Source organism: Podarcis melisellensis, assembly GCF_964234715.1.
Source record: "Podarcis melisellensis genome assembly, chromosome: 10".
Classification (NCBI taxonomy): Eukaryota; Metazoa; Chordata; class Lepidosauria; order Squamata; family Lacertidae; genus Podarcis; species Podarcis melisellensis.
In genome coordinates, this window is record NC_138542.1 from 71,825,583 (window position 1) to 71,852,445 (window position 26,863).

General features: G+C 47.2%; 2 protein-coding genes across 5 annotated transcripts in view; one reads left to right on the forward strand and one right to left on the reverse strand.

Moving 5' to 3' along the window:
* FLNC (filamin C) overlaps positions 1-26,863 on the forward strand; it is a 115,709-nt gene that overhangs the window by 14,112 nt on the left and 74,734 nt on the right. For all 4 annotated transcript variants that reach the window (XM_081926652.1, XM_081926653.1, XM_081926654.1 and 1 more), the window contains exon 2: positions 21,136-21,384. In XM_081926652.1, the coding sequence (XP_081782778.1) occupies positions 21,136-21,384 (249 nt within the window). The remainder of the gene's footprint in view (positions 1-21,135; positions 21,385-26,863) is intronic.
* The window catches only part of LOC309378669 (interferon-induced protein with tetratricopeptide repeats 5-like), a 191,789-nt gene that overhangs the window by 4,301 nt on the left and 160,625 nt on the right, over positions 1-26,863 (reverse strand). The window lies entirely within an intron of this gene.

The window sequence follows — 26,863 nt, forward strand, 5'->3', positions numbered from 1 at the left end:
ACCCAATGCAAAAATCCCGAGGATGCATGTGGACCGTTGTAACCACGTTTTGTGCTATTTTAGGAGGAAAAAGGTGCGTCTTATGGAGCAAAAAATATGGTAGGTCGGAAGGTAAATGGCGTTTCCATGCGCTGCTCTGGTTTACCAGAAGCGGCTTAGTCATGCTGGCCACATGACCCGGAAGCTGTATGCCGGCTCCCTCGGCCAGTAAAGCGAGATCAGTAAAGCGAGATGAGCGCCACAACCCCAGAGTCGTTTGTGACTGGACTTAACGGTCAGGGGTCCTTTACCTTTTTTATAAGGTGCTAGAAAGTTTTTGCACAAACGCAATAAATAAATGGCCATAAAGCTGGTTAAAAGGTAAAGGGACCCATGACCATTAGGTCCAATCGTGGCCAACTCTGGGGTTGCGGCACTCATCTTGCTTTATTGGCTGAGGGAGCCGGCGTACAGCTTCTGGGTCATGTGGCCAGCATGACTAAGCCGCTTCTGGCGAACCAGAGCAGCGCACGGAAATGCCGCTTATGTTCCCGCTGGAGCGGTACCTATTTATCTATTTGCACTTTGACGTGCTTTCGAACTGCTAGGTTGGCAGGAGCAGAGACCGAGCAACGGGAGCTCACCCCGTCGCGGGGATTTGAACTGCTGACCTTCTGATCGGCAAGTCCCAGGCTCTGTGGTTTAACCCACAGCGCCACCCGCGTCCCAGAAAGCTGGTTGCTCAGCGGCAAAAGTTTGCCTTGCCCTTGCCTTGGGCCTGGACATCTTTTAGGATTGTGCTGGAGTTTTCTAACCGTGCAGCTGGCCTTGGGGTGCGGTCGCATTCCCAGGAACGCCAGATCTGGAAGAGAAGGAGGTGCCCCCTTTGCCGTGGGGGGGGGGGCGGTGTTCCTGGAATCCCAGGAATTTTCTACCAGCCGCTTCTTGCCCTCAGCTGTTGGTGGAAGCCAGATCCATCTTTGTCCTAGTGGAATGCGGGTGAGGACAGGTGTCGACAGATAACTGCAAGGGGGCTCAGAGATAGTCCTATGGCAAAACACCCCCCCCCCCTTTAACTTGGGGTCCATAAGAGTGACAGAAACCTTCTGGTCCAGCTGCTGTGAGATGAGCCACTGCTTCAACAGACGCTTCTTACATTCTTAGTCCAGGTTTTTTTTGGGGGGGGGGGGCAGCAGACTTTTCGTGCAACAGCTCCAGAAAACTTTCAGTTTTGCAACCCAAATTTGCTGTTATTCAGCCAAATCCTACTTGCAAAACAGAAGCACTCAGTAATCGCTTCTAGGTTTTTATTGATTGATTGATTGATTGATTGATTGCAAGTATGGATGCACTAGGGACGTGGGTGGCGCTGTGGGTTAAACCACAGAGCCTAGGACTTGCCGATCAGAAGGTCGGCGGTTCGAATCCCCACGACGGGCTGAGCTCCCGTTGCTTGGTCCCTGCTCCTGCCAACGTAGCAGTTCGAAAGCACGTCAAAGTGCAAATAGATAAATAGGTACCGCTCCAGCGGGAAGGTAAACGGCATTTCCGTGCGCTGCTCTGGTTCGCCAGAAGCGGCTTAGTCCTGCTGGCCACATGACCCGGAAGCTGTACGCTGGCTCCCTCGGTCAATAAAGCGAGATGAGCGCTGCAACCCCAGAGTTGGCCACGAGTGGACCTCATGGTCAGGGGCCCCTTTACCTTCTATGGATGCACAAGGACTTATTTCACGTGCAAAGGTTGCCAGGGTGAAAACGCTAGCAAAGTCGTCATCGGAGAACATCCACCATCCAACTTCTGCAATCATTCCACACACCCGCCCTCCCTCTGATATTAATTTTATTTATTTTTTATTTCATAAAATTTATACACCGCTTGAGTGGTTAAAAAACCCCCCAACAACTCTCAAAGCGGTTTAGGAAAAAGATGGAATGATAAAAAAATAACGACTTTTAATAATTCAGCACTTTAAAATTTGCTAAGATAACCATAGACCGAAATCAGACTAAAACTCGCACCGACTTTCTAAACATCTGGGTAGGCTTGTCAGACCAAAAATGCTTTTTGCAGGAGTGAAAATTAGTTCAGGGAAGATGCCTGCCTGATGTCAAGTGGCAAGGAGTTCCAAAGTCTGGAAGGGGTATTTTGTGGCAGTGCCAGTTCCTCGTAGGTTAACTGGTCCCAAGTTGTTGAGAGCTTTATATACTAAGGCAGTCCTACCTTGAATCCCGAACGCCTTGGTACTCGGACGTTTTGGCTTCCGAATGCTGCAAACCAAGAAGTTCCAGTTTGTGAGCGTTCTTTGGAAGCTGAACGTCCAATGGGGCTTTCACAGCTTCTGATTGGCTGCAGGAGCTTTCGTTATACTATTAGAAATACATAGACAGATAATTATGAAATTATTGTGCAGTTTAATAAGCTAACTGTTTATGTTTGGACAACTTTTCTGCTGTAAAAGTTTTCCTCCGAAAGCATTTTATTTTTTAAAAAATCTGATTTAAATAAAAAAATCATACACACACAAACACACATATACAGTGGTACCTCGGGTTAAGTACTTAATTCGTTTCGGAGGTCCGTACTTAACCTGAAACTGTTCTTAACCCGAAGCACCGCTTTAGCTAATGGCGCCTCCTGCTGTTGCCACGCAATTTCTGTTCTCATCCTGAAGCAAAGTTCTTAACCTGACGTACTATTTCTGGGTTAGCGGAGTCTGTAACCTGAAGCGTATGTAACCTGAAGCGTATGTAATCCGAGGTACCACTGTGTGTGTGTGTGTGTGTGTCTTTGCCAGCTGGATAAAAATCAATGGTATATATATATATATATGGGACACAGGTGGCGCTGTGGGTTAAAGCCTCAGCGCCTAGGACTTGCTGATCGAAAGGTCTGCGGCTCGAATCCCTGCTGCGGGGTGCGCTCCCGCTGCTCGGTCCCAGCGCCTGCCAACCTAGCAGTTCGAAAGCACCTCCGGGTGCAAGTAGATAAATAGGGACCGCTTACCAGCGGGAAGGTAAACGGCGTTTCCGTGTGCAGCTCTGGCTCGCCAGAGCAGCGATGTCACGCTGGCCACGTGACCCGGAAGTGTCTCCGGACAGCACTGGCCCCTGGCCTCTTAAGTGAGATGGGCGCACAACCCCAGAGTCTGTCAAGACTGGCCCGTACGGGCAGGGGTACCTTTACCTTTTATATATATATATATATATATATATATATATATATATATATATATATACCATTGATTTTTATCCAGCTGGCAAAGACACATTGGGAAGAGGCTCGCTCCTTTAAGACCCTGGGTTTACCAATATAAATTTTGGCAACCAATCAGAAGCTGGGGGAGGCGAGGCTTCAGTCGGTTGGCATCTGTATGTGGGGGAGGTTCTGGGCCCACAACCAGGACAGGAACCAGCCCCTTGTCACCCGTACAAAGAGGGCCGGAGGAAGGGTGAGCCTGCTATTTTGGGACCCGGGACCAGGAGGTATCAGATGTTGAAAGAGACAGGACACCTGCTGGGGGCAGGAGAAAGTGTGGGAAAGGGAGAAGAGATAATCTTTGCAAAATAGTTGAAGGAGAAGTTTCAAACTGCCTGCTTGTGTGTCCTTAAGATTGTGGGAATGTTCAGGGGTGCAGGAGAGGATATATTGTTTGGTTATAGCCTTTCCAATTTGTGTTAACAAGTTCACAATTTAGCAGAGTAACACCCCCCTTTTAAAACTCACAGCGGATGTGTTTGCTCAGGCTCGCTAAATCCTCTATTATAACTCTTCTGGTATTTTTCCCTTATTCCCGCATAAAAGATAAGACACGACACAGTCTTCTATAAAAGTATAAAAAGAAGTATAAAACATTCTGTTCACAATCGGATCTCAGAAGGCAGACTTAGCTTAGAAAAGTAACATACACCTGGAAACTATCTCATAAGGAGACAGTCCCCTTTGTCCTCTCTTGGCTGGAAGCCAATTGTGAACAGAATGTGAGTGAGTAAACTCTTTATATATTTTTATAGAAGTATAAAAAGAAGCCAAGAGAGCATCTTTGGCTAAGCAGATGCATGTAGTCAAAGAGAGAGAGATGGCTGCCCTGCCCTGTGCTTCTGTCGTTACCTGCACAGGTGAGGCCACGCCCACCTCTAGTCACATGCAGAGGAAGTCTGTCGCAGCCCAGAAGGAAACAGGAAGTTGACCTGCTGGCTGGACAAACACTCCTCCCCATGTGTAAACATGTTCACTCTAGGAAGGCTGTACTTGACTACTCTTCTGTTTCACATCCCGCAAAGATCAGTAGCCAGGACCCCTCAAACCATTAGATTTTTGAGCAACTCAGGACGGAGAAAAGCAAGTCCTTAGTCACACAGTTAACCTGTGGAACTCACTCCCTCAGGAGATGGCTGCCAATTTGGATGGCATTAAGAGGGGACTAGCGAGGGAGGAGAGGGCTGTCGATGGCTCCTAGCCATTTTCAGTACATTTTTAATTTGTATACCGTCTTTCTGTTTCACAACACCCAAGGCAGTTAACGAGCTAAAAAACAAAGAATGTACACATCATAACAATCCAATCCAATACAAAAATGTGACAATAAAATATAACTTTAAAATAAGCAACTTGTAGCAAATAAAGTAATATTCAACAATATATTGGAATAGCATGGAATAATATTCAATATCAGCGTATAAAAAGTAAACAGAAATCCACTCTTAACAATTATAAGAAATAATTTCTAAACTATAGTCAATAAAACAACGGCAGGATGGTTCCGCTCTGCCTCCACAGTCGGAGTGCAGCATTGATTCTGAATCTCAGGTGCCAGAAAGAGCAAGAGGAGAGAGGGATCCTGTGTTCAAATCCTGCTTGCAGATTTCCCATAACGGGCATCTGGTTGGCCACTGTGAGAAGCTGGGGTAGGTGGGCTCTCCTTTGAACCGATCCAACGTGTTCCTCTGACATTTTTATTTCGTGGGTTGATGCATAATGGGGTTGTGTGTGTGTGTGTGTGTGTGTCAGAGGGGTCATGGAGACTACAGGACCTTTGGGGATCCCACCCAGGGCAGCAATTCTGCCTGAATGAATGAATAAATCTGTTTGCGTCAGCCATCGGCCATAGCAATAAAACCACAATACAATACTATGCTACCACTCAGTGGATTTGTAACTGGCTGACTGACCGAACCCAAAGGGTGCTCATCAATGGTTCCTCTTCATCCTGGAGAAGAGTGACTATTGGGGTGCCACAGGGTTCTGTCTTGGGCCCGGTCTTATTCAACATCTTTATCAACGACTTGGATGATGGACTCAAGGGCATCCTGATCAAATTTGCAGATGACACCAAACCGGGAGAGGTGGCTAACACCCCAGAGGACAGGATCACACTTCAAAACGACCTTGACAGATTAGAGAACTGGGCCAAAACAAACAAGATGAATTTTAACAGGGAGAAATGTAAAGTATTGCACTTGGGCAAAAAAAATGAGAGGCACAAATACAAGATGGGTGACACCTGGCTTGAGAGCAGTACATGTGAAAAGGATCTAGGAGTCTTGGTTGACCACAAACTTGACATGAGCCAACAGTGTGACGCGGCAGCTAAAAAAGCCAATGCAATTCTGGGCTGCATCAATAGGAGTATAGCATCAAGGGAAGTAATAGTGCCACTGTATTCTGCTCTGGTCAGACCTCACCTGGAGTACTGTGTCCAGTTCTGGGCACCACAGTTCAAGAAGGACACTGACAAACCGGAACGTGTCCAGAGGAGGGCAACCAAAATGGTCAAAGGCCTGGAAACGATGCCTTATGAGGAACGGCTAAGGGAGCTGGGCATGTTTAGCCTGGAGAAGAGGAGGTTAAGGGGTGATATGATAGCCATGTTCAAATATATAAAAGGATGTCACATAGAGGAGGGAGAAAGGTTGTTTTCTGCTGCTCCAGAGAAGCGGACACGGAGCAATGGATCCAAACTACAAGAAAGAAGATTCCACCTAAACATTAGGAAGAACTTCCTGACAGTAAGAGCTGTTCGACAGTGGAATTTGCTGCCAAGGAGTGTGGTGGAGTCTCCTTCTTTGGAGGTCTTTAAGCAGAGGCTTGACAACCATATGTCAGGAGTGCTCTGATGGTGTTTCCTGCTTGGCAGGGGGGTTGGACTCGATGGCCCTTGTGGTCTCTTCCAACTCTATGATTCTATGATTCTATACAAAGAATAGAAATAAAAAGTCAATTACAGTCATATCTCGGGTTACAGACGCTTCAAGTTGCATTTTTTCAGGTTGCGGACCGCCAAAACCTGGAAGTACTGGAGTGGGTTACTTCCGGGTTCCGGCAGGCTCACATGCGCAGAAGCACTAAATCGCACTTTGAGCATGCGCAGAAGTGCCGAATCGCAACCTGCGCGTGCGCAGATGCGCCGTTGCGGGTTGCGGATGCTGTGGGTTGCAACCGTGCATCTCGCACTGATCACGTTCGCAACCCGAGCCTCCACTGTATATAAAATACATTTTAGGTTTTTTGATTCAGTAGTCAAATAGTGGATTTAATTCAGATTGCCTTGGCTAAAAACCTTGCCACCTTTGCTGTCACCTGCCAAGAGAAAGGACACTGCGGCAGTGGCTGGGCGACCCGGAATGGACAATAAGAGAGGGGTGATAACCTCATTCCTCAAGTCTTTATAAAGAGCGCAAGCCAGAAGGGCATGCACCACCGATTCAGGACTGCCACAGAGACGGAAGCGTTTTCCGTGTGGAATCTGTTGGAATCGTCCCTCAAGTCCAGCCGAGGGCAATACAGTACATTCAATCTTGCGAGAGTAAAAGCATGTCTATGTTTTAGAATTACTAGGTTATGCAGATAGGGTGCCAGAGAGTCAAAATGGGAAGGTAGAAAATAGTCATACGATGGGCAAAATTTCCTTATTGTGGCCAAGTTGTTCTGACGCTCGATATCGTTTAAAGGTAAAGGGTAAAGGGACCCCTGACCATTAGGTCCAGTCCTGGCCGACTCTGGGGTTGCGGCGCTCATCTCGCTTTATTGGCCGAGGAAGCCGGCGTACAGCTTCCAGGTCATGTGACCAGCATGACTAAGCTGCTTCTGGCGAACCAGAGCAGCGCACGGAAACTCCGTTTACCTTCCCGCCGGAGTGGTACCTATTTATCTACTTGCACTTTGATGTGCTTTCGAGCTGCTAGGTGGGCAGGAGCAGGGACCGAGCAATGGGAGCTCACCCCATCACGGGGATTCGAATCGCCAACCTTTTGATCAGCAAGTCCTATGCTCTGTAGTTTAACCCACAGCGCCACCCGCATCCCTTCAATATGTTTAGGCGCTGGCAAATTAGACTGTTTGCTTTACTGAGTAGCTGTTGCGGTGATAAACTGCAAGAGTGAAGTTTTTGATAAACAATTTTAGTCCAGGCACTCTTGTGACAATCTTGCAGCACTAGGGATATTAGACAGGGGGTTGGATTTCAGTTTAGGCGAAGTCAATAATTCAGTGTCCTATGCCAAATCCGTCATTCTGCCGAGGGAAGATTGGTCTCTAGGCGCACAATGTGTTTGGGACACAGGGTGGTACAGTGAAAAATTGCCTCTTTTCCATCCTGTGCCAGCTCAAGCCTTTGGGCCGGGCTGGGCAGCTGTTGGGCCAGGGAGTGGGGGCTGTGGGAAGGGGGGGGAGGGAGGCAGGGCAGGCATTCCGGGACTAATCCCACTGACATCGGGCCCAACTAGGAGAGCGTGGTCTCTGCTCCCAGAAGCAGCTGCCGGGAGCAGCTGATGGCCATTCCGAGTCTTTGGCCTTCCTGGTTAGAGCGCTGGGGGTTCGAATCCTCCGCTCAGCCAGGAAGCTCACTGAAGAGTCGGACTAAAGGACTGAACAACAACAACCCTGCCCTTCTGGCTGGGTTTCCCCAGCCACTCTGGCCGGCTTCCAACAGAATATGAAAATACAATAACCTATTAAACATTAAAAGCTTCCCTAAACAAGGCTGCCTTCTAAAAGTCTGGTAGTTGTTCTCTTTGACATCTGGTGGGAGCCACCACCAAGAAGGCCCTCTGCCTGGTTCCCTGTAACCTCACTTCTCGCAGGGAGGGAACCGCCAGAAGGCCCTCGGCGCTGGGCCTCAGTGTCCGGGCAGAACGATGGGGGTGGAGACCTTGGGCCAGGCATTCACTCTCAGCCCATCCTACCTCGCAGGGTCATCATGGGGGGGGGGGTAAAACAGGGAGGAGAACTACGAAGGCTGGGGCAATCCAGTGTGACTGTGGTATTATTATTATTATTATTATTATTATTATTATTATTATTATTATTCCACCTTGAGCTCCTTGGAGAAAAAGGCGGGATACGAACATAAAAGACAGATAGATAACAAACCTGTGGTGTTTTTTCCGAACAAGGAAAGTGATGGGAAGACATCCCATATAGTGCAGGGTAACAAATGGCAGCAAATGCTCAATTAAATATTGTGATAGGAATTTTGAGGTCTTAGATATATGTTAAATGTTCATAAGTGTACCAACCAAGCACGTACATACCGTATTTTTTGTTCTATAAGACTCCCTTTTTCCCTCCTAAAAAGTAAGGGGAAATGTGTGTGCGTCTTATGGAGCGAATGCAGGCTGCGCAGCTATCCCAGAAGCCAGAACAGAAAGAGGGATCGCTGCTTTCACTGTGCAGCGATCCCTCTTGCTGTTCTGGCTTCTGAGATTCAGAATATATTTTTTCTTGTTTTCCTCCTCCAAAAACGAGGTGCGTCTTGTGGTCTGGTGCATCTTATAGAGTGAAAAATACGGTAGATCAGCACAGGAAGACCGACCTGGAACCATTTTGATTCCCAAACTGACCAAATGTTTTCTCTGCAAGGTCAAAGGAAAATGGAAAAGCCTCCCCTTTGTCTTTTCCTTCACAAATCCTGTCCTTAAGACATGAATAGGGTGTGAGCCTATGACCTGGGTCAGGAACTAAGTATTTATCATTACAAAAGACTGGCCAGGCTCCCCAAGCAATCCAATCAAGTGACCATTAAACAGGTAACCTGTCAGACGAGATAAACAACACACTCAGATTTCTGCTGTAGACCGCCTTTTCTGTGATGTAGGTATGATGTTTCTGGGGGTGGTCTTGATCTACAGGGTGGCAATTTTAAATGTCTATATAAGGCCTTGTGCGCCATTGTTCTGGGTTCCTCCTCCTTTCCTGCGTGTGAGGGGAGCACCCTGTTGCAACAGATCAATAAAGATCAGGCTTACTAGCTGCCTTGCTTCTCAATATTCTCTGTTTGGCCTCTGTTATTCTCTCCTACCAATAGGGAACCCACGTAAGGACTCTATATGGGCTCTTGGATACCCATAAGGGAAAAGGGCAATTTTTGTTTACAACAATAGCCAGCGCTGTCTAACATTCCTGGAAACAGATCAAGGTGGAGGCTTAGAAGAGAAGGAGCTCTGGACTTGTCCCAGGCAGGAATTGGGGAGCCCTGTAGGATTTTAGCAGAGATACTGCCCCCCCCCTTACCAAGACTGAACGCAAGTTGCAGCTCCTGGCTGATGCCTGGAGGTTTTTTGGGGGGTGGGTGGGTGGGGGCAAGACTCTGAATGCACCAAACATCTGCTTGCAGCTGGGCTGGCCCCTCCCTCAGATTCCCACCCCCTGAGACACTCTTCTGCATTTCTGACAGCTTATTTCATTGTTTGTACCTCACCAGCTTGGCAGGCGTCCTGTGACAGACGCAGTAGGGGACTCAGGGTGGCGGCTCACAGGTCCCCTTCTGACCCCCCATTCCCCCCCCCGAAAAAACCCCAAATCTTTCCCTTTCCAGCTGAAGATTCAGGTTACCAAACCCATAGCAAGCATATTTGGTTTCTCTCCATTTTTTTTAAAAAAATCATTTTTATTAAGTTTTCCATTTTAACAATCCAATCCAATCACATTCAATAATCCAGATTATACAAATACATATCAAATCGTCCCAATATTCTGCCGAATTATATATTTTTTTATTGGGACTTCCCATGCTTCAGGTTTGGGGGGTGGGCCGGCCCTGATCATCTCAGATCTCTACTTCCTTTGATAGTCTTTCCAATAGTTTTTTTTAAATCTTCCTGTTGATAACCTTCCTTCTTTCACGGCCTCTGAGTTGTTTCCACAAGCGAGTTGAAGTAAAATGGTGTGTTTCTGTGTGAATTTTATGTGTATAAAATTCGTGGCAGTATCTCCTCACACGCTGGTGTTTCTGCCGAATCAATCCAATTGGTTTCTCTCAATTGGGGCTGGCCAATTATTGGACTGTAATTCAAAACTAATAAAAAATATTATTACTTTTATTTTTAAAAAATGGGGCTAGCCAAGAGGGGGGAAGAGCAATGGGGGGAGCTTCTGGAAGAGTCGTTTTAGAGACACTGAACCGGGGACCCGGGGACGGGTGGGATCCTGTACTGCAAGGGGGTTGGATTAGATGACCCTCAGGGTCCCATCCAACTCTCCAATTCTGTGATCAGCCTTCCGAACTCCTAAAACTTTGCCAGAAGATTTAAGCACCGTTTCCACTCCCTGTTGGCCCGAAGACATGTGCCCCATAGGATACATGATGGGTCTTGACCAAATTCTACTATTGTTTGGGGGTTCATAGTAGTGATAGTAGTGACTCAGTGTGCCACAGCCGTGAAAAAGGCAAATTCCACGCTAGGGATCATTCGGAAAGGAATCGAAAACATCAGTGGCGTAGCATGGGGGGTGCAGGGGGGCCGGCCGCACTGGGCGCAACACCTGGGGGTTAGGGTTAGGGGGCGCAAATCCATGGGTTAGGGGGCGCAAATCCATGGGTTAGGGGGCGCAAATCCACGGGTTAGGGGGCGCAAATTACTTGCCTTGCCCCGGGTGCTGACAACCCACGCTACGCCACTGGAAAACATAGCTGCCAATCTCTCTCTTTTTTTTAATTTATTAGGAATTTAAACAAAACATATTATCTTACAACGTATCATCTTTAACCCCCCCCAATTCTCCCCCATAAAATATCACCCCCTGACTTTCCTGCAGTTCCCATCCCTGGTTTCTCTGTAAATGCTATTCTCTGCACGCTACAAAGTTGTATAAATCCTTATTTTATCTAATTGATTATTATCAGTAAAAAGTTTGTGAGTGTTTATTCAAAACCTGCCAAGGAGTCCAGTTCACTTTGTTGCTTCTTTAAATACTTTGTAAAAGGTTCCCATTCATCTTTAAAGTCACAGTTATCCTTGTCCCATAGCTTATAAGTCAATTTTGTCAGTTCTGCATAGCCCATCAGTTACTCTTGCCATAATTCTTTAGTCGGGGTTTCTTCATTCTTCCATCCTTGTGCTATTAAGACTCGCGCCGCCGTTGTCACATACATTAAGATATTTTTCAATATCCTTGGCAGTTCTTATCCTACAATCCCTGACAGAAATGCTTCAGGTTTCTTAACAAATGTTAGATGGAACATTTTCTTCAATTCATTGTATATCATTTCCCAATTTTTAAGAATTTCATTACAATAGCTGCCAATCTCATGATACTGTTAGATAATCTATGGTGCTGCCACATTTGGAATACTGTGTATAGTTCTGGTCCTCAAAAAGGAGATTGTAGAGTTCGTAAAAGTTCAGGAAAGGGCCCCGCAAATAATTAAGGGGGTGAAGGGGACCCCCCTTTGAATAAAGGCTGCAATGTTTGGCACTTTGGAGTTTAGAGAAAAGGCAAGTTAAAAGCCACATGATTGAAGTTTATAAAAGCGCACAGTCATATAAAGTTTATAATTCCTGAAGCAAAGTTCTTAACCTGAAGCACTATTTCTGGGTTAGCGGAGTCTGTAACCTGAAGCATATGTAACCTGAAGCGTATATAACCCGAGGTACCACTGTACAGTGGACGCTCGGGTTGCGAACGTGATCCGTGAGGGAGGCGTGTTCACAACCCGCAGTGCCGCGTCTGTGCATGTGCGATTTGGCACTTCTGCGCATGCACAAAGTGCAATTAAGTGCTTCTGCACATGCGTGAGTGCCGAAACCAGGAAGTAACCTGTTCCGGTACTTCCAGGTTTCGGCGTGTCTGTAACCGGAAAACGTGCAACAGTAACCCGAGGTACGACTGTATTAAAAACAAAATACAGTATCAAACCTTAAAAACTTCCCTAAACAGGGCTGATCGTTGTTTATTTCCTTCACGTCTGATGGGAGGGCATTCCACAGGGTGGGCGCCACCACCGAGAAGGCCCTCTGCCTGGTTCCCTGCAACCTCACTTCTCGCAGGGAGGGAACCGCCAGAAGGCCCTCGGCGCTGGACCTCTGATAGAATCATAGCTTCCCAGAGTGGCTTAACCGCCAATCTTAATGCTGGGAATTGTAGCTCTGTGAGGGGGGAACGGCGTCTCCTAACAGCTCACAGCAACCTTAACAAACTACAGCTCTTTGCATTTTTTTGCTGTAACTCTGGGTGTGGTGTAGTGGTTAAGAGCGGTAGTCTTGTAATCTGGGGAACTGGGTTTGCGTCTCCGCTCCTCCACATGCAGCTGCTGGGTGACCTTGGGCCAGTCACACTTCTCTGAAGTCTCTCAGCCCCACTCACCTCACAGAGTGTTTGTTGTGGGGGAGGAAGGGAAAGGAGAATGTTAGCCGCTTTGAGACTCCTTAAAGGGAGTGAAAGGCGGGATATCAAATCCAAGCTCTTCTTCTTCTTCTTCTTTATTCATTTTCAATGTTGTTCAACTCCTGTTTTATAAGGTTATGTTATCCAGTGCTCCAGAATAGACAAAGGGCAGGATATAACAATAAAGGATTGAATGAATATTAACTGGGGGGACGGGACTACAGCTCCCAGGGTGCTCGGAGCATTTAAAGCAGTATGATTTGCATACATGGCTAGTGCAGGTTGTGCTCGAAAGCTTCCAAGAACCTGGTTCCAAAAACCCGGAGCCAATCAGAAATCTGGCTCTCTCTCTTCCACCACCGATCTGCACGCTCACACACTCACTTTCGCGCAAGCCTGACTCTCCTGCCCATCTCATAGCTGAGGCCTGAGGTCAACCAGCTGCAACTGGGAAAGAAAATTCAGCCATCTCTCGCTGCCTCTGGAGGGATGAGCTCAGTTGTGAGCTGGAAGTTTCTGTGCGCATGTGTTTAGACGCAAACTGTGAGCAGAAAAGTTCCCCTCCTTTCTGCCTGCTTGCAGAAAAATTAAAATACAGAACCACATCTTTGCTATAAGACGTGGAACATCTGGCTCCTCTTGCCCCCAAACTCTCGGTTTGACCCCTCCAAGGTCCCAGGCAGTTTGGAAATGTGCGAAGGTCCCCTTAGGGGGTGATCAATAACTGCTGGGGAAGAGGGAGGGAGGCAGTTGCCATGGCAGCAGAGCAGGGATGCAGGGCATCAGTTAATGCAAGCCTTGTGACGTAGAGTGACAAGGCATTTGAAACATGAGATCCGCAAGCGTCTGCCTGCTGGATTCATCAAGCCCTCTCTCCCTGCATGTGGTCTGATCCAGGCCGCACAGTGGATCTAGTATTTTTTGCTCTATAAGACTCACTTTTACCCTCCTAAAAAGTAAGGGGAAATGTGTGTGCGTCTTATGGAGCGAATGCAGGCTTCACAGCTATCCCAGAAGCCAGAACAGCAAGAGGGATCACTGCTTTCACTGCACAGCTATCCCTCTTGCGGTTCTTGCTTCTGAGATTCAGAATATTTTTTTTCTTGTTTTCCTCCTCCAAAAACTAGGTGCGTCTTATGGTTTGGTGCGTCTTATAGAGCGAAAAATACGGTAATTTCCCCCGCACATGGGAACTCTGGCCGGGCTGGGAATAGGCACACCCACCCCACAAGAACACGGCATGAGGAACTTAACAAAATGCTAAAAAAACCCTTGATAAAAAAATCCCGAAGCTTATCTGTTAGAGTTGGTGGGTAAAGACATGACAGGTAAAGGGACCCCTGACCATTAGGTCCAGTCGTGACCGACTCTGGGGTTGTGGCCCTCATCTCGCTTTATTGGCCGAGGGAGCCGGCGTACAGCTTCCGGGTCATGTGGCCAGCATGACTAAGCCGCTTCTGGCAAACCAGAGCAGTGCACGGAAACGCCATTTACCTTCCTGCCAGAGTGGTACCTATTTATCTACTTGCACTTTGATGTGCTTTCGAACTGCTAGGTTGGCAGGAGCAGGGACCGAGCAGCAACAGGAGCTCACCCCATTGCAGGGATTCGATCCGCCAACCTTCTGATCGGCAAGTCCTAGGCTCTGTGGTTTAACCCACAGTGCCACCTGTGTCCCCTGGCAAAGACGTACCACATATTTAAAAAACCCATCTTTTTATATGCAACAACAGCTGCCAGGGTAGTGATTGCTACTAAATGGAAACCTCAGGTCACACCGACAAAGGAAGAGTGGATTTGTAAATTAAGTGAGTATATAGAATTGGCAAAATTAACTTCAATTATAAGCTATCAATCAAATCCAAAGTTAAGAATGGAGTGGAAGTATTTCGAATGAAGTTGATGATGAAGAATCGTTGCTTCGACACTGTTCTTTATATTTATGTTGTGAACCAGTTCGTGGGGCAATGCCTGCTGGGAGATTCTTCAGCTGTGATTCCTGCATTGCTGGAGGTTGGGCTAGATGACCTGGTGGGGTCCCTTCCCAGGAATCCTGTGATTCTCCCGCTTGGACTACTGCAATGCGCTCTACGTGGGGCTACCTTTGAAGGTGACCTGGAAACTGCAATTAATCCAGAATGCGGCAGCTAGACTGGTGACTGGGAGTGGTCGCCGGGACCACATAACACCGGTCTTGAAAGACCTACATTGGCTCCCAGTCCGTTTCTGAGCACAATTCAAAGTGTTGGGGCTGACCTTGAAAGCCCTAAATGGCCTCGGTCCAGTAGACCTGAAGGAGCATCTCCTCCCCCATCGTTCTGCCCGGACACTGAGGTCCGGCCACTGTGAGAGCGAGATGCTTCAGGAACCGGACCACTGGCCTGATCCTGCAAGCTCTTCTTATCACAGAACAGAGAATCGAGCGGAATAAATCCGCCAGGAATCCACTATTCTTTTTGTCAGAAAACATGTTGCAGAACACAACAAAAAGTGTATTTTTTTCTGACTGAGGGTCGAATAAAAGGTTGATGATGAACACAACAAAAACACCGGTCTGGCAGGAAACACTGTCAATGGCCTTCAAAGTGTTGCTTTGCAAAGGAGCAGTTTATGAACCCCTTTGCTTCTGCAACTGCTCCCCCCTCTAGTAAAGAAGGATCGGGTTACATCCGCAGCAAAAAGTCTCTCTCCTCCCTCACACACCAGACCAGGACAGCTGCAGTCCCTGGTTGTGAATCCAGACTTTTTTGAGAATTTATTTATTTTTAAGGGGGGGGGTGCACTCTGTCTTGGAGGTGGCGGGTGCAGGGAGGAAGAGCAGAGACAGCTGCGAGTCTAGAAAAGGTTGCTCCCCGTTCCTCCACCCACATTTAGTAGCAATAGATGTGGAAGGAGCAGACTGGTGTCCACAGCTGTTAAACATAGAATAATAATAATAATATTTATTTATTTATTAATAAATAATAATAATTTATTATTTATACCCTGCCCATCTGGCTGAGTTTCCCCAGCCACTCTGGGCGGCTCCCAATCGAGTGTTAAAAACAATACAGCATTAAACATTAAAAACTGCCTTCAGGTGTCTTTTAAAAATAAGATAGCTGCTTAATTCCTTCACATCTGACGGCAATTGCCTCCTGCATTGTTGTTTAGTCATTTAGTCGTGTTGTTGAGTCGTTTAGTCGTGTCCGACTCTTTGTGACCCCCTGGACCTGAGCACGCCAGGCACTCCTGTCTTCCACTGCCTCCCGCAGTTTGGTCAAACTCATGCTGGTAGCTTTGAGAACACTATCCAACCATCTCATCCTCTGTCGTCCCCTTCTCCTTGTGCCCTCCATCTTTCCCAACATCAGGGTCTTTTCCAGGGAGTCTTCTCTTCTCATGAGGTGGCCAAAGTCTTGGAGCCTCAGCTTCAGGATCTGTCCTTCCAGTGAGCACTCAGGGCTGATTTCCTTCAGAATGGAGAGGTTTGATCTTCTTGCAGTCCAGGGGACTCTCAAGAGTCTCCTCCAGCACCACAATTCAAATGCATCAATTCTTTGGCCATCAGCCTTCTTTATGGCCCAGTTCTCACTTCCATACATCACTCCTGGGAGAGACATAGCTTGAATTATACGGACCTTTGTTGGCAAGGTGATGTCTCTGCTTTTTAAAAGCAGAGACATTGCCTCCTGTACTGGTGCTCAATCTCTCTCTTTCTCTCCTCCCCCCAAGTCCCTGCAAGACCCCTGGAGGCAGCTGATCGTGTGGGGAGCTAATTCTCCACCATCGCCTGCTGCAAACATCTGCAGCCCATTTCCTCCCTGAGTGCGATCCAACCGTATTTTCCATGTCCATCATGCCGAATGGCCCGGCGCCAGCTCCCTTTCCCTTTGCAAAGGGGGGGGGGTTGCATGTGTATCTCTTCTCCCCCTTTGAGAGGAAACAGGCAGACACCCCAGGGGGTTTTTTGGGTGGGAGGGAGGGTTTGCACGTGCTAATTCATGTCAACGGTTGCCTTGTATTCACCCAACTAAGCTGAATGCTGGAAGGTTCAGGAGAGAGCAAAGGAAGCCTTTCTCCATGCGGTGCATAGTTGAACTGTGGAACTCATTGCCACTGGAGGTGGTGCTGGCCCCTAACCCAGATAGGTTTAAAAGAGGATTGGACAGATTCTTTATTATTATTATTATTATTATTGTTGATGCAGCAAGAAAAGAGGAAAGAGAAAACACAAATACCAAATTACCCACAGAATAACCATAGACACAGAATTTTCTTAACAAACAGTAAGACATAAGTTGGTCTTATTACTTATTGCCAATACACACTTTTATCAGAATTAAACTTTTTCTTAATATATCTTGATTCTTTTATCTACCTTGCAACTATTACGGAAGTCCCTCGAATGCTGCAACAGAGTTTAAACTACTCTATTTATATTTGAAATATTCTTTAAAATTTATATTGCATTGTAGAATGCAAAGATTATTGTAAATTGTATAATGTGGAGGAAATCGAGTGGGAGGAAGGAGAAAAGAATAATATGATGGATTGAGGAAATAGAAATGTAAATGTCTGGAATGACGGGGAGGAAATGGTGTTGGCTTTGGTACATCTGTATTGCAATGTAATAGGTGAAAACCAATAATAAAAAAAACGAAAGCTGAAAAAAGAAAGAAAGAAAGAAAGAAAGAAAGAAAGAAAGAAAGAAAGAAAGAGAAACCTGTTCTCTGTTCGCCAGGCGTAATATTATACACCTCCACCACGCGCCTCCAATTGCCTTTACCCCAAATGACATCAACTATTATTGTTAATGTATCGGGTTCATGCGTGCTGCGGAAAAGGACAAGAAAGGGTTCGTTTTGGTGTGCTGTTTAATTGGGGTGTGTTTTGTCCTGCAGCTGCAGTGCTTGTGAGAATGAGTCAGCAAACATGTGAGAATGACTCAGCGCCATCTGCCGTGCAATAATAATAATAATAATAATAATAATAATAATAATAATAATAATAATTTTATTTAAATGTTGTTGTGTTTAAGGCATAGTCTTTAGGCTGTAAGGAGACTGTATCTGTCACTGCATGCAACTGAAACTTTATTATGCTCTCAGCAAAGCAACAGATTCTTCTCTGTTCTTTTGGCACAATCTCCCGGCACTCTGCGCATGCCCCAACTAAGATCCTGGAGAGGGAGGTTAATTGGGAATGAGGAGGGGATGAACTCAGACCTGCAGAGTCTAAGCTATGACTCTGGTGGCTGAACCAGGAAGGCTCCATCTGAAGGATATTAGGAGCGAAACGAAACCTTGAACAGATTTGAAATCTGGCAGCGATGTTGCTGAACCTGAACTTGACATCTGAAAATGAAGTTGCTGGGTTTTTGTTTTGTTTTGTTCTTAAAGAAGCTGCAAGGAAGCTAGTAATTAAATCTCTCTCCCTGTCTCTCTCTCATGGGAATTGATGCTGAGGGCAAATATCCACTAATATTTCTGTTGCTCAACCGGAGTGTGTGTGTGTGTGTGTGTGTGTGTGTGTGTGTAAAAAAGGGCAGAAACTGCAGACAGGAAGTGTGATGGCCTGGGAGTCGGGCTTGGATGCTGAACTTAGGGATCCCAGCCTGCACAGGATTCCCCGCCTCCAGAACCAGCTGAGCCAGGGCTGGCACTTGAGCCTGAAGGGTCCTCACCTGTGCTGGATTCTCAGGTGCAGGCACCAGCTGAATCTGCTCTGGCTCCTGAGGTGATGGAGGACCCATTGTCTGCAGGTGCTCCACTCTCAGCCCCGTCAAAGGAAACCGAGGTTGCCTCTGGGTCCGCTAACCCTCCAGCCTCTCCTGAGCTGCAGAAGCTCGGGGCAGAGAGGCGGAACGAACTAAGTTCCCGCAGGAGGAAGGAGTGCTCAACTCCAGGCCAGGAGAGGCGAGTCACCTGTGGACCGGGGCCGCCCTATGCCTCGGGACAGATAAAAGCCAGTCAGCCCCAGTCCCAGGTTGCAGGAGCAACATTATTGGTAGCCTGTTCCTGCCTGCACCCTGTCCTGCTTTTCTGCCAGAGTTCCTGACCTCACCCGACTCCCTGCCTTGGACCCCGCTTCAGCTTTGACGGACAGCCTCCATACTGCACCCTCGACCTCAAACTGGACTCGGACCTGGCCTCGCGGTTAGCCCCTGGGACCAGCACAGGAAGCTTTTAATTAAAGGCACAGTGTGGTCCCTTCCAAGTGTTGTGGAACTGCCACCAGCCTCAGCCGGGATTGCTAGTGGTAGAGGTCATTGAATTAGCTACCCTTGCGAGTCCAGGGAACTTTCCAGAAAAACCCTGCTTCTAGGACTCATGCAATTAAGCCAAGCCGTGTGCCAATGACTGAATTTTTTCTGAAGCGTCAGATGCAAACCTGGCATCTGTTTCTTTCAGCCGAGGGCCATAACAGCTCAGATAAGTGGCTAAGACCATGTACAGTACAGTGGTACCTCAGGTTAAGTACTTAATTCATTCCGGAGGTCCGTTCTTAACCTGAAACTGTTCTTAACCTGAAGCACCACTTTAGCTAATGGGACTTCCTGCTGCTACTGTGCCACCGGAGCACAATTTTTTTTCTTATCCTGAAGCAAAGTTCTTAACCTGAAGCACTATTTCTGGGTTAGCGGAGTCTGTAACCTGAAGCGTATGTAACCCGAGGTACCGCTGTAATGTCTTTATTTGGAGGATTCGTCAAGGCTCCTCTGACCGTTTTTTGTGGGACTTCCAGTGCTTTTTTTTCTTTAAAAAGGGGGTTTAGGCGTTCTCTCATTTTTCGACTCATATTGAAATACTGCCCCTCAGTGAGACCAAACTTAGATTCACAAAATGTTTAGGGGTATGCGTCCCCCCCAAAGCACTGGGGGCTTCTCTTGGCCTCAGTGAACAGTCCATGGGGTCACGAAGAGTCGGACACGACTAAACGACTAAACAATAACATCAATAAGGGACAGTAGCGGGACACGGCGCTGGGATAAGGGAGTTTCCCACCATATAAGGGACGGTTGGCAGCTATGCCTTTGTGACGCCGGATGCCTCTGGTCCACCTGGAGATGCTGAATGTGGTCCATCGCAGCGCATCGCCGCAGCTCATGTTTGTTATGAAGCGGAGGAGAGATTGCTAAGGAAATGGGAGGCTGCCTTGCCCTCCGTAGCGAGTGTTTATGGAAAGACTGAGCTCGGAGGGAAAGAGTTCGGCGCAGTATTGCATTGTTGTTCCCAGGAACGGCTCGAAAATGTGTCAGAGATTCCTAGGGCAGCGGAGACGGGATTTCCCCGTAACCTCTTCACCCCCGCTTCTCAAACCTCGGCTTTCCTGCCGCACATAGCAACCCAACACACACACACAAAACCTGTTCCCAGCCTTTCCTGGGAAGAAGCCAAGTTACAGGGAACCAGGCAGAGGGCCTTCTCGGTAGTGGCACCTGCCCTGTGGAACGCCCTCCCGTCAGATGTCAAAGAGAAGAACAACTACCAGGCTTTTAGAAGACATCTGAAGGCAGCCCTGTTCAGGGAAGCTTTTAATGTTTAATAGGTTATTGTATTTTTGTGTTTTGTTGGGACCCAGCCAGATGGGCGGGGTATAAATAATAAAGTATTATAATAATATATTATTATTTCAGCAAAGTTGTGCCAGTGAAGATTGTGGCTTGGGAGAGCAGGATAGAATGCACTTCTCTGGTTTTATTGATTTGTAGAAGTGTCAGCATGCCACAAATTCATGCCATATAGCAGGGGTAAGCAAACTTTTTTCAGCAGGGGGCCGGTCCACTGTCCCTCAGACCTTGTGGGGGGCCGGACTATATTTTGGAAAAAAAATATGAATGAATTCCTATGCCCCACAAATAACCCAGAGATGCATTTTAAATAAAAGGACACATTCAGGTAAAAACATGCTGATTCCCGGGCCGTCCGCGGGCCGAACTGAGAAGGCGATTGGGCCGGATCCGGCCCCCGGGCCTTAATTTGGCTACCCATGCCATATAGCAAGGCAGTGTATACGTAACTCAAAAACTTGCCCGCTGCATTTGGGACCTTCTGGAGGAAATCCTAGAATCAGTGCTTTTTCCCCTTAAAAATGTTTAGGGGCACAGTGGTACCTCGGGTTAAGAACTTAATTTGTTCTGGAGGTCCGTTCTTAACCTGAAACTGTTCTTAACCTGAGGTACCACTTTAGCTAATGGGGCCTTGCGCCGTTGCCGTACGATTTCTGTTCTCATCCTGAAGCAAAGTTCTTAAGCCGAGGTACTATTTCTGGGTTAGCGGAGTCTGTAACCTGAAGCGTATGTAACCTGAAGTGTATGTAACCCGAGGTACCACTGTAAAGATGCATTCATTCTCATTCTCTGATGTCAAGGAGATAAACGTGCAATCTTCCATAGACATCTGAAAACAGCCCTGCGCTGGGACGATTTTAAAGTGTCGAGTGGGGTCAGATTTGTGGGGCGCAAAAAATAAGTCACATTATTAGAATTATTCTGCAGATATTTTTTAAAAGACCATGCAGAGTGCTCCTTGCCTTGTTGCTAACCCTTTCCCTCTCGGCCTTTCCTCCCGACAGACAGCAAGGCCATTGTGGATGGGAACCTGAAGCTGATTCTGGGTTTGATATGGACCCTGATCCTGCACTATTCCATCTCGATGCCCATGTGGGAAGACGAGGATGAGGAGGACGCCAAGAAGCAGACCCCCAAACAGCGGCTCCTGGGCTGGATCCAGAACAAGGTTCCTCAACTGCCCATCACCAACTTCAACCGCGACTGGCAGGACGGCAAGGCACTGGGAGCCCTGGTGGACAACTGTGCTCCTGGTGAGTAGGAAAAATAAGCCGCCGAATGGTGACTCTGGGCTTTGGTGTCCCTCGTGTCTGGGTCCCTGGGTGGACTACAAATCCCATTGTCCAGTGGGCTAAGCTGGCTGTGGACGATGGGAGTTGTAGTCCACCCACACCGGGGAGACCCAGGAGCAAAGAACGCCTCATGGTGATGTCCATGCCAGCAGCTCTCCAGGGGTTTCAGAGAGGAGATTTTGCCAGCCCTGTGTAATAAACGAAAACCTGCCCTTATTCCCTTATGGGGGACACAAGAGCCCTTATAGAGTCCTTTGTAGGTTCTCCATCGGTTGGAGAAAAGAACAGAGGCCAACCAGAGAGAATATTGAGAAGCAAAGCAGCCAGTAAGCCTGATCTTTATTGAACTGTTGCAACAAGGTGCTCCCCTCACACGCAGGAAAGGAGGAGGACCCAGAACCAAGGTGTGCCCGCCCTTATATAGATATTTTAAATTCCCTGCCCTGGAGTCCAAGACCACCCCCAGAAACATCATATCCACATCGCAGAAAGGGGTGTAGCTCAAGACCACCCCCCAGACACATCATACCTACATCACAGAAAAGGCGGTCTACAACAGAAATCTGAGTGCTTTGTTTACCTCCTGTCTGGCAGGTTACCTGTTAATGCTCACTTGATTAATGCTCACCCTGGGGAGCCTGGCCAGTCTTTCGTAATGATAAATACTTAGTTCCTGAGCCAGGTCACAGGCTCACACCCTATTCATGCACAGACATACCCTTAAGATGGGATTTGTGAAGGAAAAGACAATGGGGAGGCTTTTCCTTTGACTTTGCAGGGAAAACATTTGGTCACTTTGGGAGCCAAAATGACTAAGCCGCTTCTGGCGAACCAGAGCAGCGCATGGAAACGCCGTTTACCTTCCCGCTGGAGTGGTACCTATTTATCTACTTGCACTGGTGTGCTTTTGAACCGCTAGGTTGGCAGGAGCAGGGACCGAGCAACCGACCTTCTGATCGGCAAGTCCTAGGCTCTGTGGTTTAACCCACAGCGCCGCCCATCAAGTGTAACAAAAGAGACATTTACATTTCCCTGTTTCCCAGCCAAGTTAATCACACCCTTTTGGGTTTGTTATTTCTAAAATGGCTACGTGTCTGGCACTCAGGTATCAGGATGCCAGGGATTATCACTCAGGCAGAGGGGCTGCTGAGTAGCTGAGCTCACATATCTAGATGAATTTCTGAAGTTTCCCTAGTGAGCCAGTACATAGATAAAATTACCAGTGAATTCTTACATTTGGTATCGTGCAGCAGAGGCCCTTTGAATAGATAGGAAGAAACTGTGATGAAGTGTTTTGTGGGGACAAATCACAAAAGCCACAAAAGCGATTGTGCTGGTTTTGGTAGTGGGCTGCATGTGCATGATATCTGCTGGAGGGGCAAACCCCCAACCTATACATAAATTCCTGCAAGACTCCGAATATCCAATACTGTATAGAAAACTATACATAAATTCCTGCTTTCAAAGGCACGGCTAAAACCTTTGCACCAGGATTGCCAAATTAGGATTACTGGTATTTATGTTGCAGTCTTGACGCCCTCCAGCTCTCTCGGACTGCAGCTGCCTAGCGCCGGCCGGTTGTTGGGAGTTCTAGTTAGGAGTTGTAGTTCAGAAAAGCTGGAGGGCACCCGGTTGAGGAAATCTGCCTTCTTCTGTGTCTCCTGTTGGGCTGGTTTTGCTGCCGAGCTCATCTCCTCTTCCAGGACTCATCAGCCTAAACACTTCTGTCTCGGATTTATGGCTGGGGGGCGGGGAAGGGAATCTACCCTCCGCTCAGGAAAAGCAAGCCAAATTTGGGCAAACTCAGAGGTCTGGACGGATATGTTGGCAGTGGGAGCCCTTGGCTTGTTTGTGGTTTACGTATCTTGCTGTGTAGAGGGGTCTGACGTGGACTGTAGCCTCCTTAATGTTCAGAATTTAAATCCCCCCCCCCCATTTATTTTTATTTTTACATCTGTGGAATTAAGGCAAGATTTCTCCGCAGGCAAACCTTGCTTAGCAACATCAGTGTGGCTTTAGACGCGCCACAGATCTATTTCGCTCTATTCAGTGATACTCAACTCAGAGCAAACCCACTGAAATTAAGGGACCTAATTTAGTGACAGTGGTCAATTTCAATAGGCCTACTCTGATGGACGCGGGTGGCGCTGTGGGTTAAACCACAGAGCCTAGGCCAATCAGAAGGTCGGCGGTTTGAATCCCCGTGACGGGGTGAACTCCCGTTGCTCAGTCTCTGCTCCTGGCAACCTAGCATTTCAAAAGCACGTCAAAGTGCAAGTAGATAAATAGGCACCATTCCAGCAGGAAGGTAAACGCCGTTTCCGTGCGCTGCTCTGGTTCGCCAGAAGTGGCTTCGTCATGCTGGCCACATGACCCGGAAGCTGTACGCCGGCTCCCTCGGCCTACAAAGTGAGATGAACGCCGCAACCCCAGAGTCGGTGACGAATGGATCTTACCTTTACTTACTCTGAGTAAAGTCTAGTTTGCTACCCATCATCAGTGTGGCTTTTGACGAGCCACAGATCTCATCGCCGCAGATACGGCTCAGCCACGCTGCTCACTTGTCATGCGCTGTCGCCCCATGGAGTTGCGGGGCAGAGCTTCACCCTAATAATAATAATAATAATAATAATAATATATGCTGCCCATCTGACTGGCTCGCCATAAGCACATGCAGCACACATTTAAAGTGCATGGTTTTGACCAAAGGATCATGGTAGCTGTAGTTCGCTATGGGTGCTTGGAGCCCTGTGAGGAAAAACTACAGTTCCCACGATTCTTTGGGACATAGCTGGCAACATTAAAGGGAAATCCCCTTATTCCAAATAGGATTCCTCACAAGAAAAGGGGAAAGTTGACAGCTATGCTTTGGGAGGAAGTTATGTGCTTGCGACAGTGGGGTAGTGCTTAGCAGGCATGGCCATCATCCCTGACCACTGGTCCTGTTAGCTAGGGATCATGGGAGTTGTAGTCCCGAAACATCTGGAGGGCCAAGTTTGGCCATGCCTGGCTTAGAGTTTCAGACCAGGACCTGGGAGACCAGGGTTCAAATCCACGCGCAGCCGTGAAGTTCAGTGGGGGATCTTGGCCCAGTATAAGTGCCATAAAATTTGGTGGGTTATAAGTACCATAAAAATTATGGACACGATTAATATGTGCGGTGTGGATCTGGACCAGCGGGCACTGAGCCTGCTGTCAAAGAAACTGCAGGGCTAAAGCGGATGTCTTGCGGAGGTCTACTCAGAAGTAAGCCCCGCTGAGCTCACGGCAATTTGGCCCCAGGTAAATGGGGGGCAGGATTGCGTCCACGTTAGTGGGACTTACACTTGAGTAGACACTTATAGGATTGTTGCATTCTCAAAGGAGAGGTCCCTTTGCCCGAGAGCCACTCCCCCCCCCCTCTGACAGCCGAAGGGACTGATTACATTGACGCTTAAGGGAATGGCACTCCACGCACGGGCAGAGGCACTCTTGTCCTGGACAGATTGCAGGGCCGAATCCTGCTGCTGTTAAAAATATTGGGTGGGTGTGGGTGCTTTATATAAGAATATTTATTAAAGTTTTCAATAGTAGTACAATAAAAAGCAAAAAGCAAAAAAAGAAAAGAAAAATAACAAAAATACAGAAATGAAAATAATTAAAAGCACGCAAAATTTCCATTAACTTATTTCCCAGACCTCCTCATACCTCCCTTTTTTGTATTCCAATTCAGATTGTTAGTTCAGCAAATCCTTATCAATAAATTTTAACCTGATTCTAAACCTTATTCTCCATATTCTCTTAAGGCATTACAGCTGGAAACCACGTAGTTTCTATCCAACCTCACTCTAACATTCATGGGGAGGGGGGTGGGTGCTTTAAGGCGCAGGTTCGAATTAAATGGAGATGGGGTGGGGGATAGGCACCTGTCCTGTCCCTTCTGAAAGCCTCAAGAGAAGACCCTGCTCCCGAGAGCTTTCGTTTCCTGCCTTGCACAGGGTTGGACTGAATGACCTCCAGGTGTCCCACCCTCCCACTTTGAGAATCATGTGATTCCTGGGCACTCGCATCCTCTGCGAGGCAGGAGGGTCAAGCAATGGACAGCTGAGTGCTGCGGCTGCCGAGCCAAGTTGTGCCGGGGAGTTTACCTTAACAGAAGCTGCAGCCAGGCCTTATATGTCGATAGCTTCCCTCTGCGCCTGCCTCCTTCCTTAGTTCTCGGCATACTTTCTCTCCATCTCTGGGGATCCCCCAGGCCGCTGCTCGGCTCTCCGCAAATGTTTGGCAATCCATCTCCAGCACGAACGCCTCTGCCCATGCTCTGCAGGGCTCCAAAAAGGCTTCTTCCATGAACTGAAAAAGGTATTTAAGTATACCTTCCTTAAGAAAGCAGAGGCCTTTCTTTTCGGCATTGTTGGCCAGATGGTGTTAAAGAAGGATAGAACCTTTTTCATGTATGCAACAACAGCAGCAAGAATACTCATCGCAAAGTACTGGAAGACACAAGATTTGCCCACCTTGGAAGAATGGCAGATGCAACTGATAGACTACATGGAACTGGCAGAAATGACTGGCAGAATCCGAGACTTGGGAGAAGAACAAACAGAAGAAGATTGGAAGAAATTTAAAGATTATCTGCAAAAACATTGTAAACTATTTGAATGTTAAAGCGATATGCAGGATATAGAGATAGTGCGGCATTAGTGACAAAGTTGAAAGGAATGTGCAAAGATGTTTTATAAGTAACAAGTAAAGAAACATAGCAAAATTAATCAATGATGGGGGATTGGAAGATAAGTGGATAGCAGCGGCAATGGTTAATTTAAAAGAAATTAAGCAACATTAAAATCAGTCAAAATAGTGGAAGAGTTTGCTGAAACTAAATTGGAAATTGGAATACAGAAAAGGGAGGTGTGAGGAAGTTGGGAAAGGAAGGTACATGAAATTAAAAATTAAACTTATATATTTTTGTTTGATTTTTATCTGTTATATTGTTTATTGTCTGTTATTGTGTTGTTTTGTTTTGTTTGTTATGATAAAATTGGTTGGAACCCTAATAAAAATCTTTTAAAAAACAAAAACAAAAAGGCCTCTTCCTCTCAGGGCTAGCGGCAGAATTGCCCGGCAACTGGCGGAATTGTAGAGTTGGAGGGGTCCCCCAGTGGTCATCCATCCCAGCCCCAGCAACGGTATCACTCTGCTGTTCATCGCAGCTGCCGTGCGTCACTCCAGAAACAGCCGTGTCAGGAGAAGCGGTCATATATATACCTACATATATATTATGTAATTTTTATTAAATTTTCTATTTTACAATTTAGAAGACAGTCTTCTCTCTAAACCTCCTTCTCTTTCCACGGTTCATTTTGCATGGCATAAATCCCTGCGTATTTTATATAAGCCAAGGGGTCAGCAAACTTCTTCAGCAGGGTCCCTCAGACCTTGTGGGGGGGCAGAGTATATT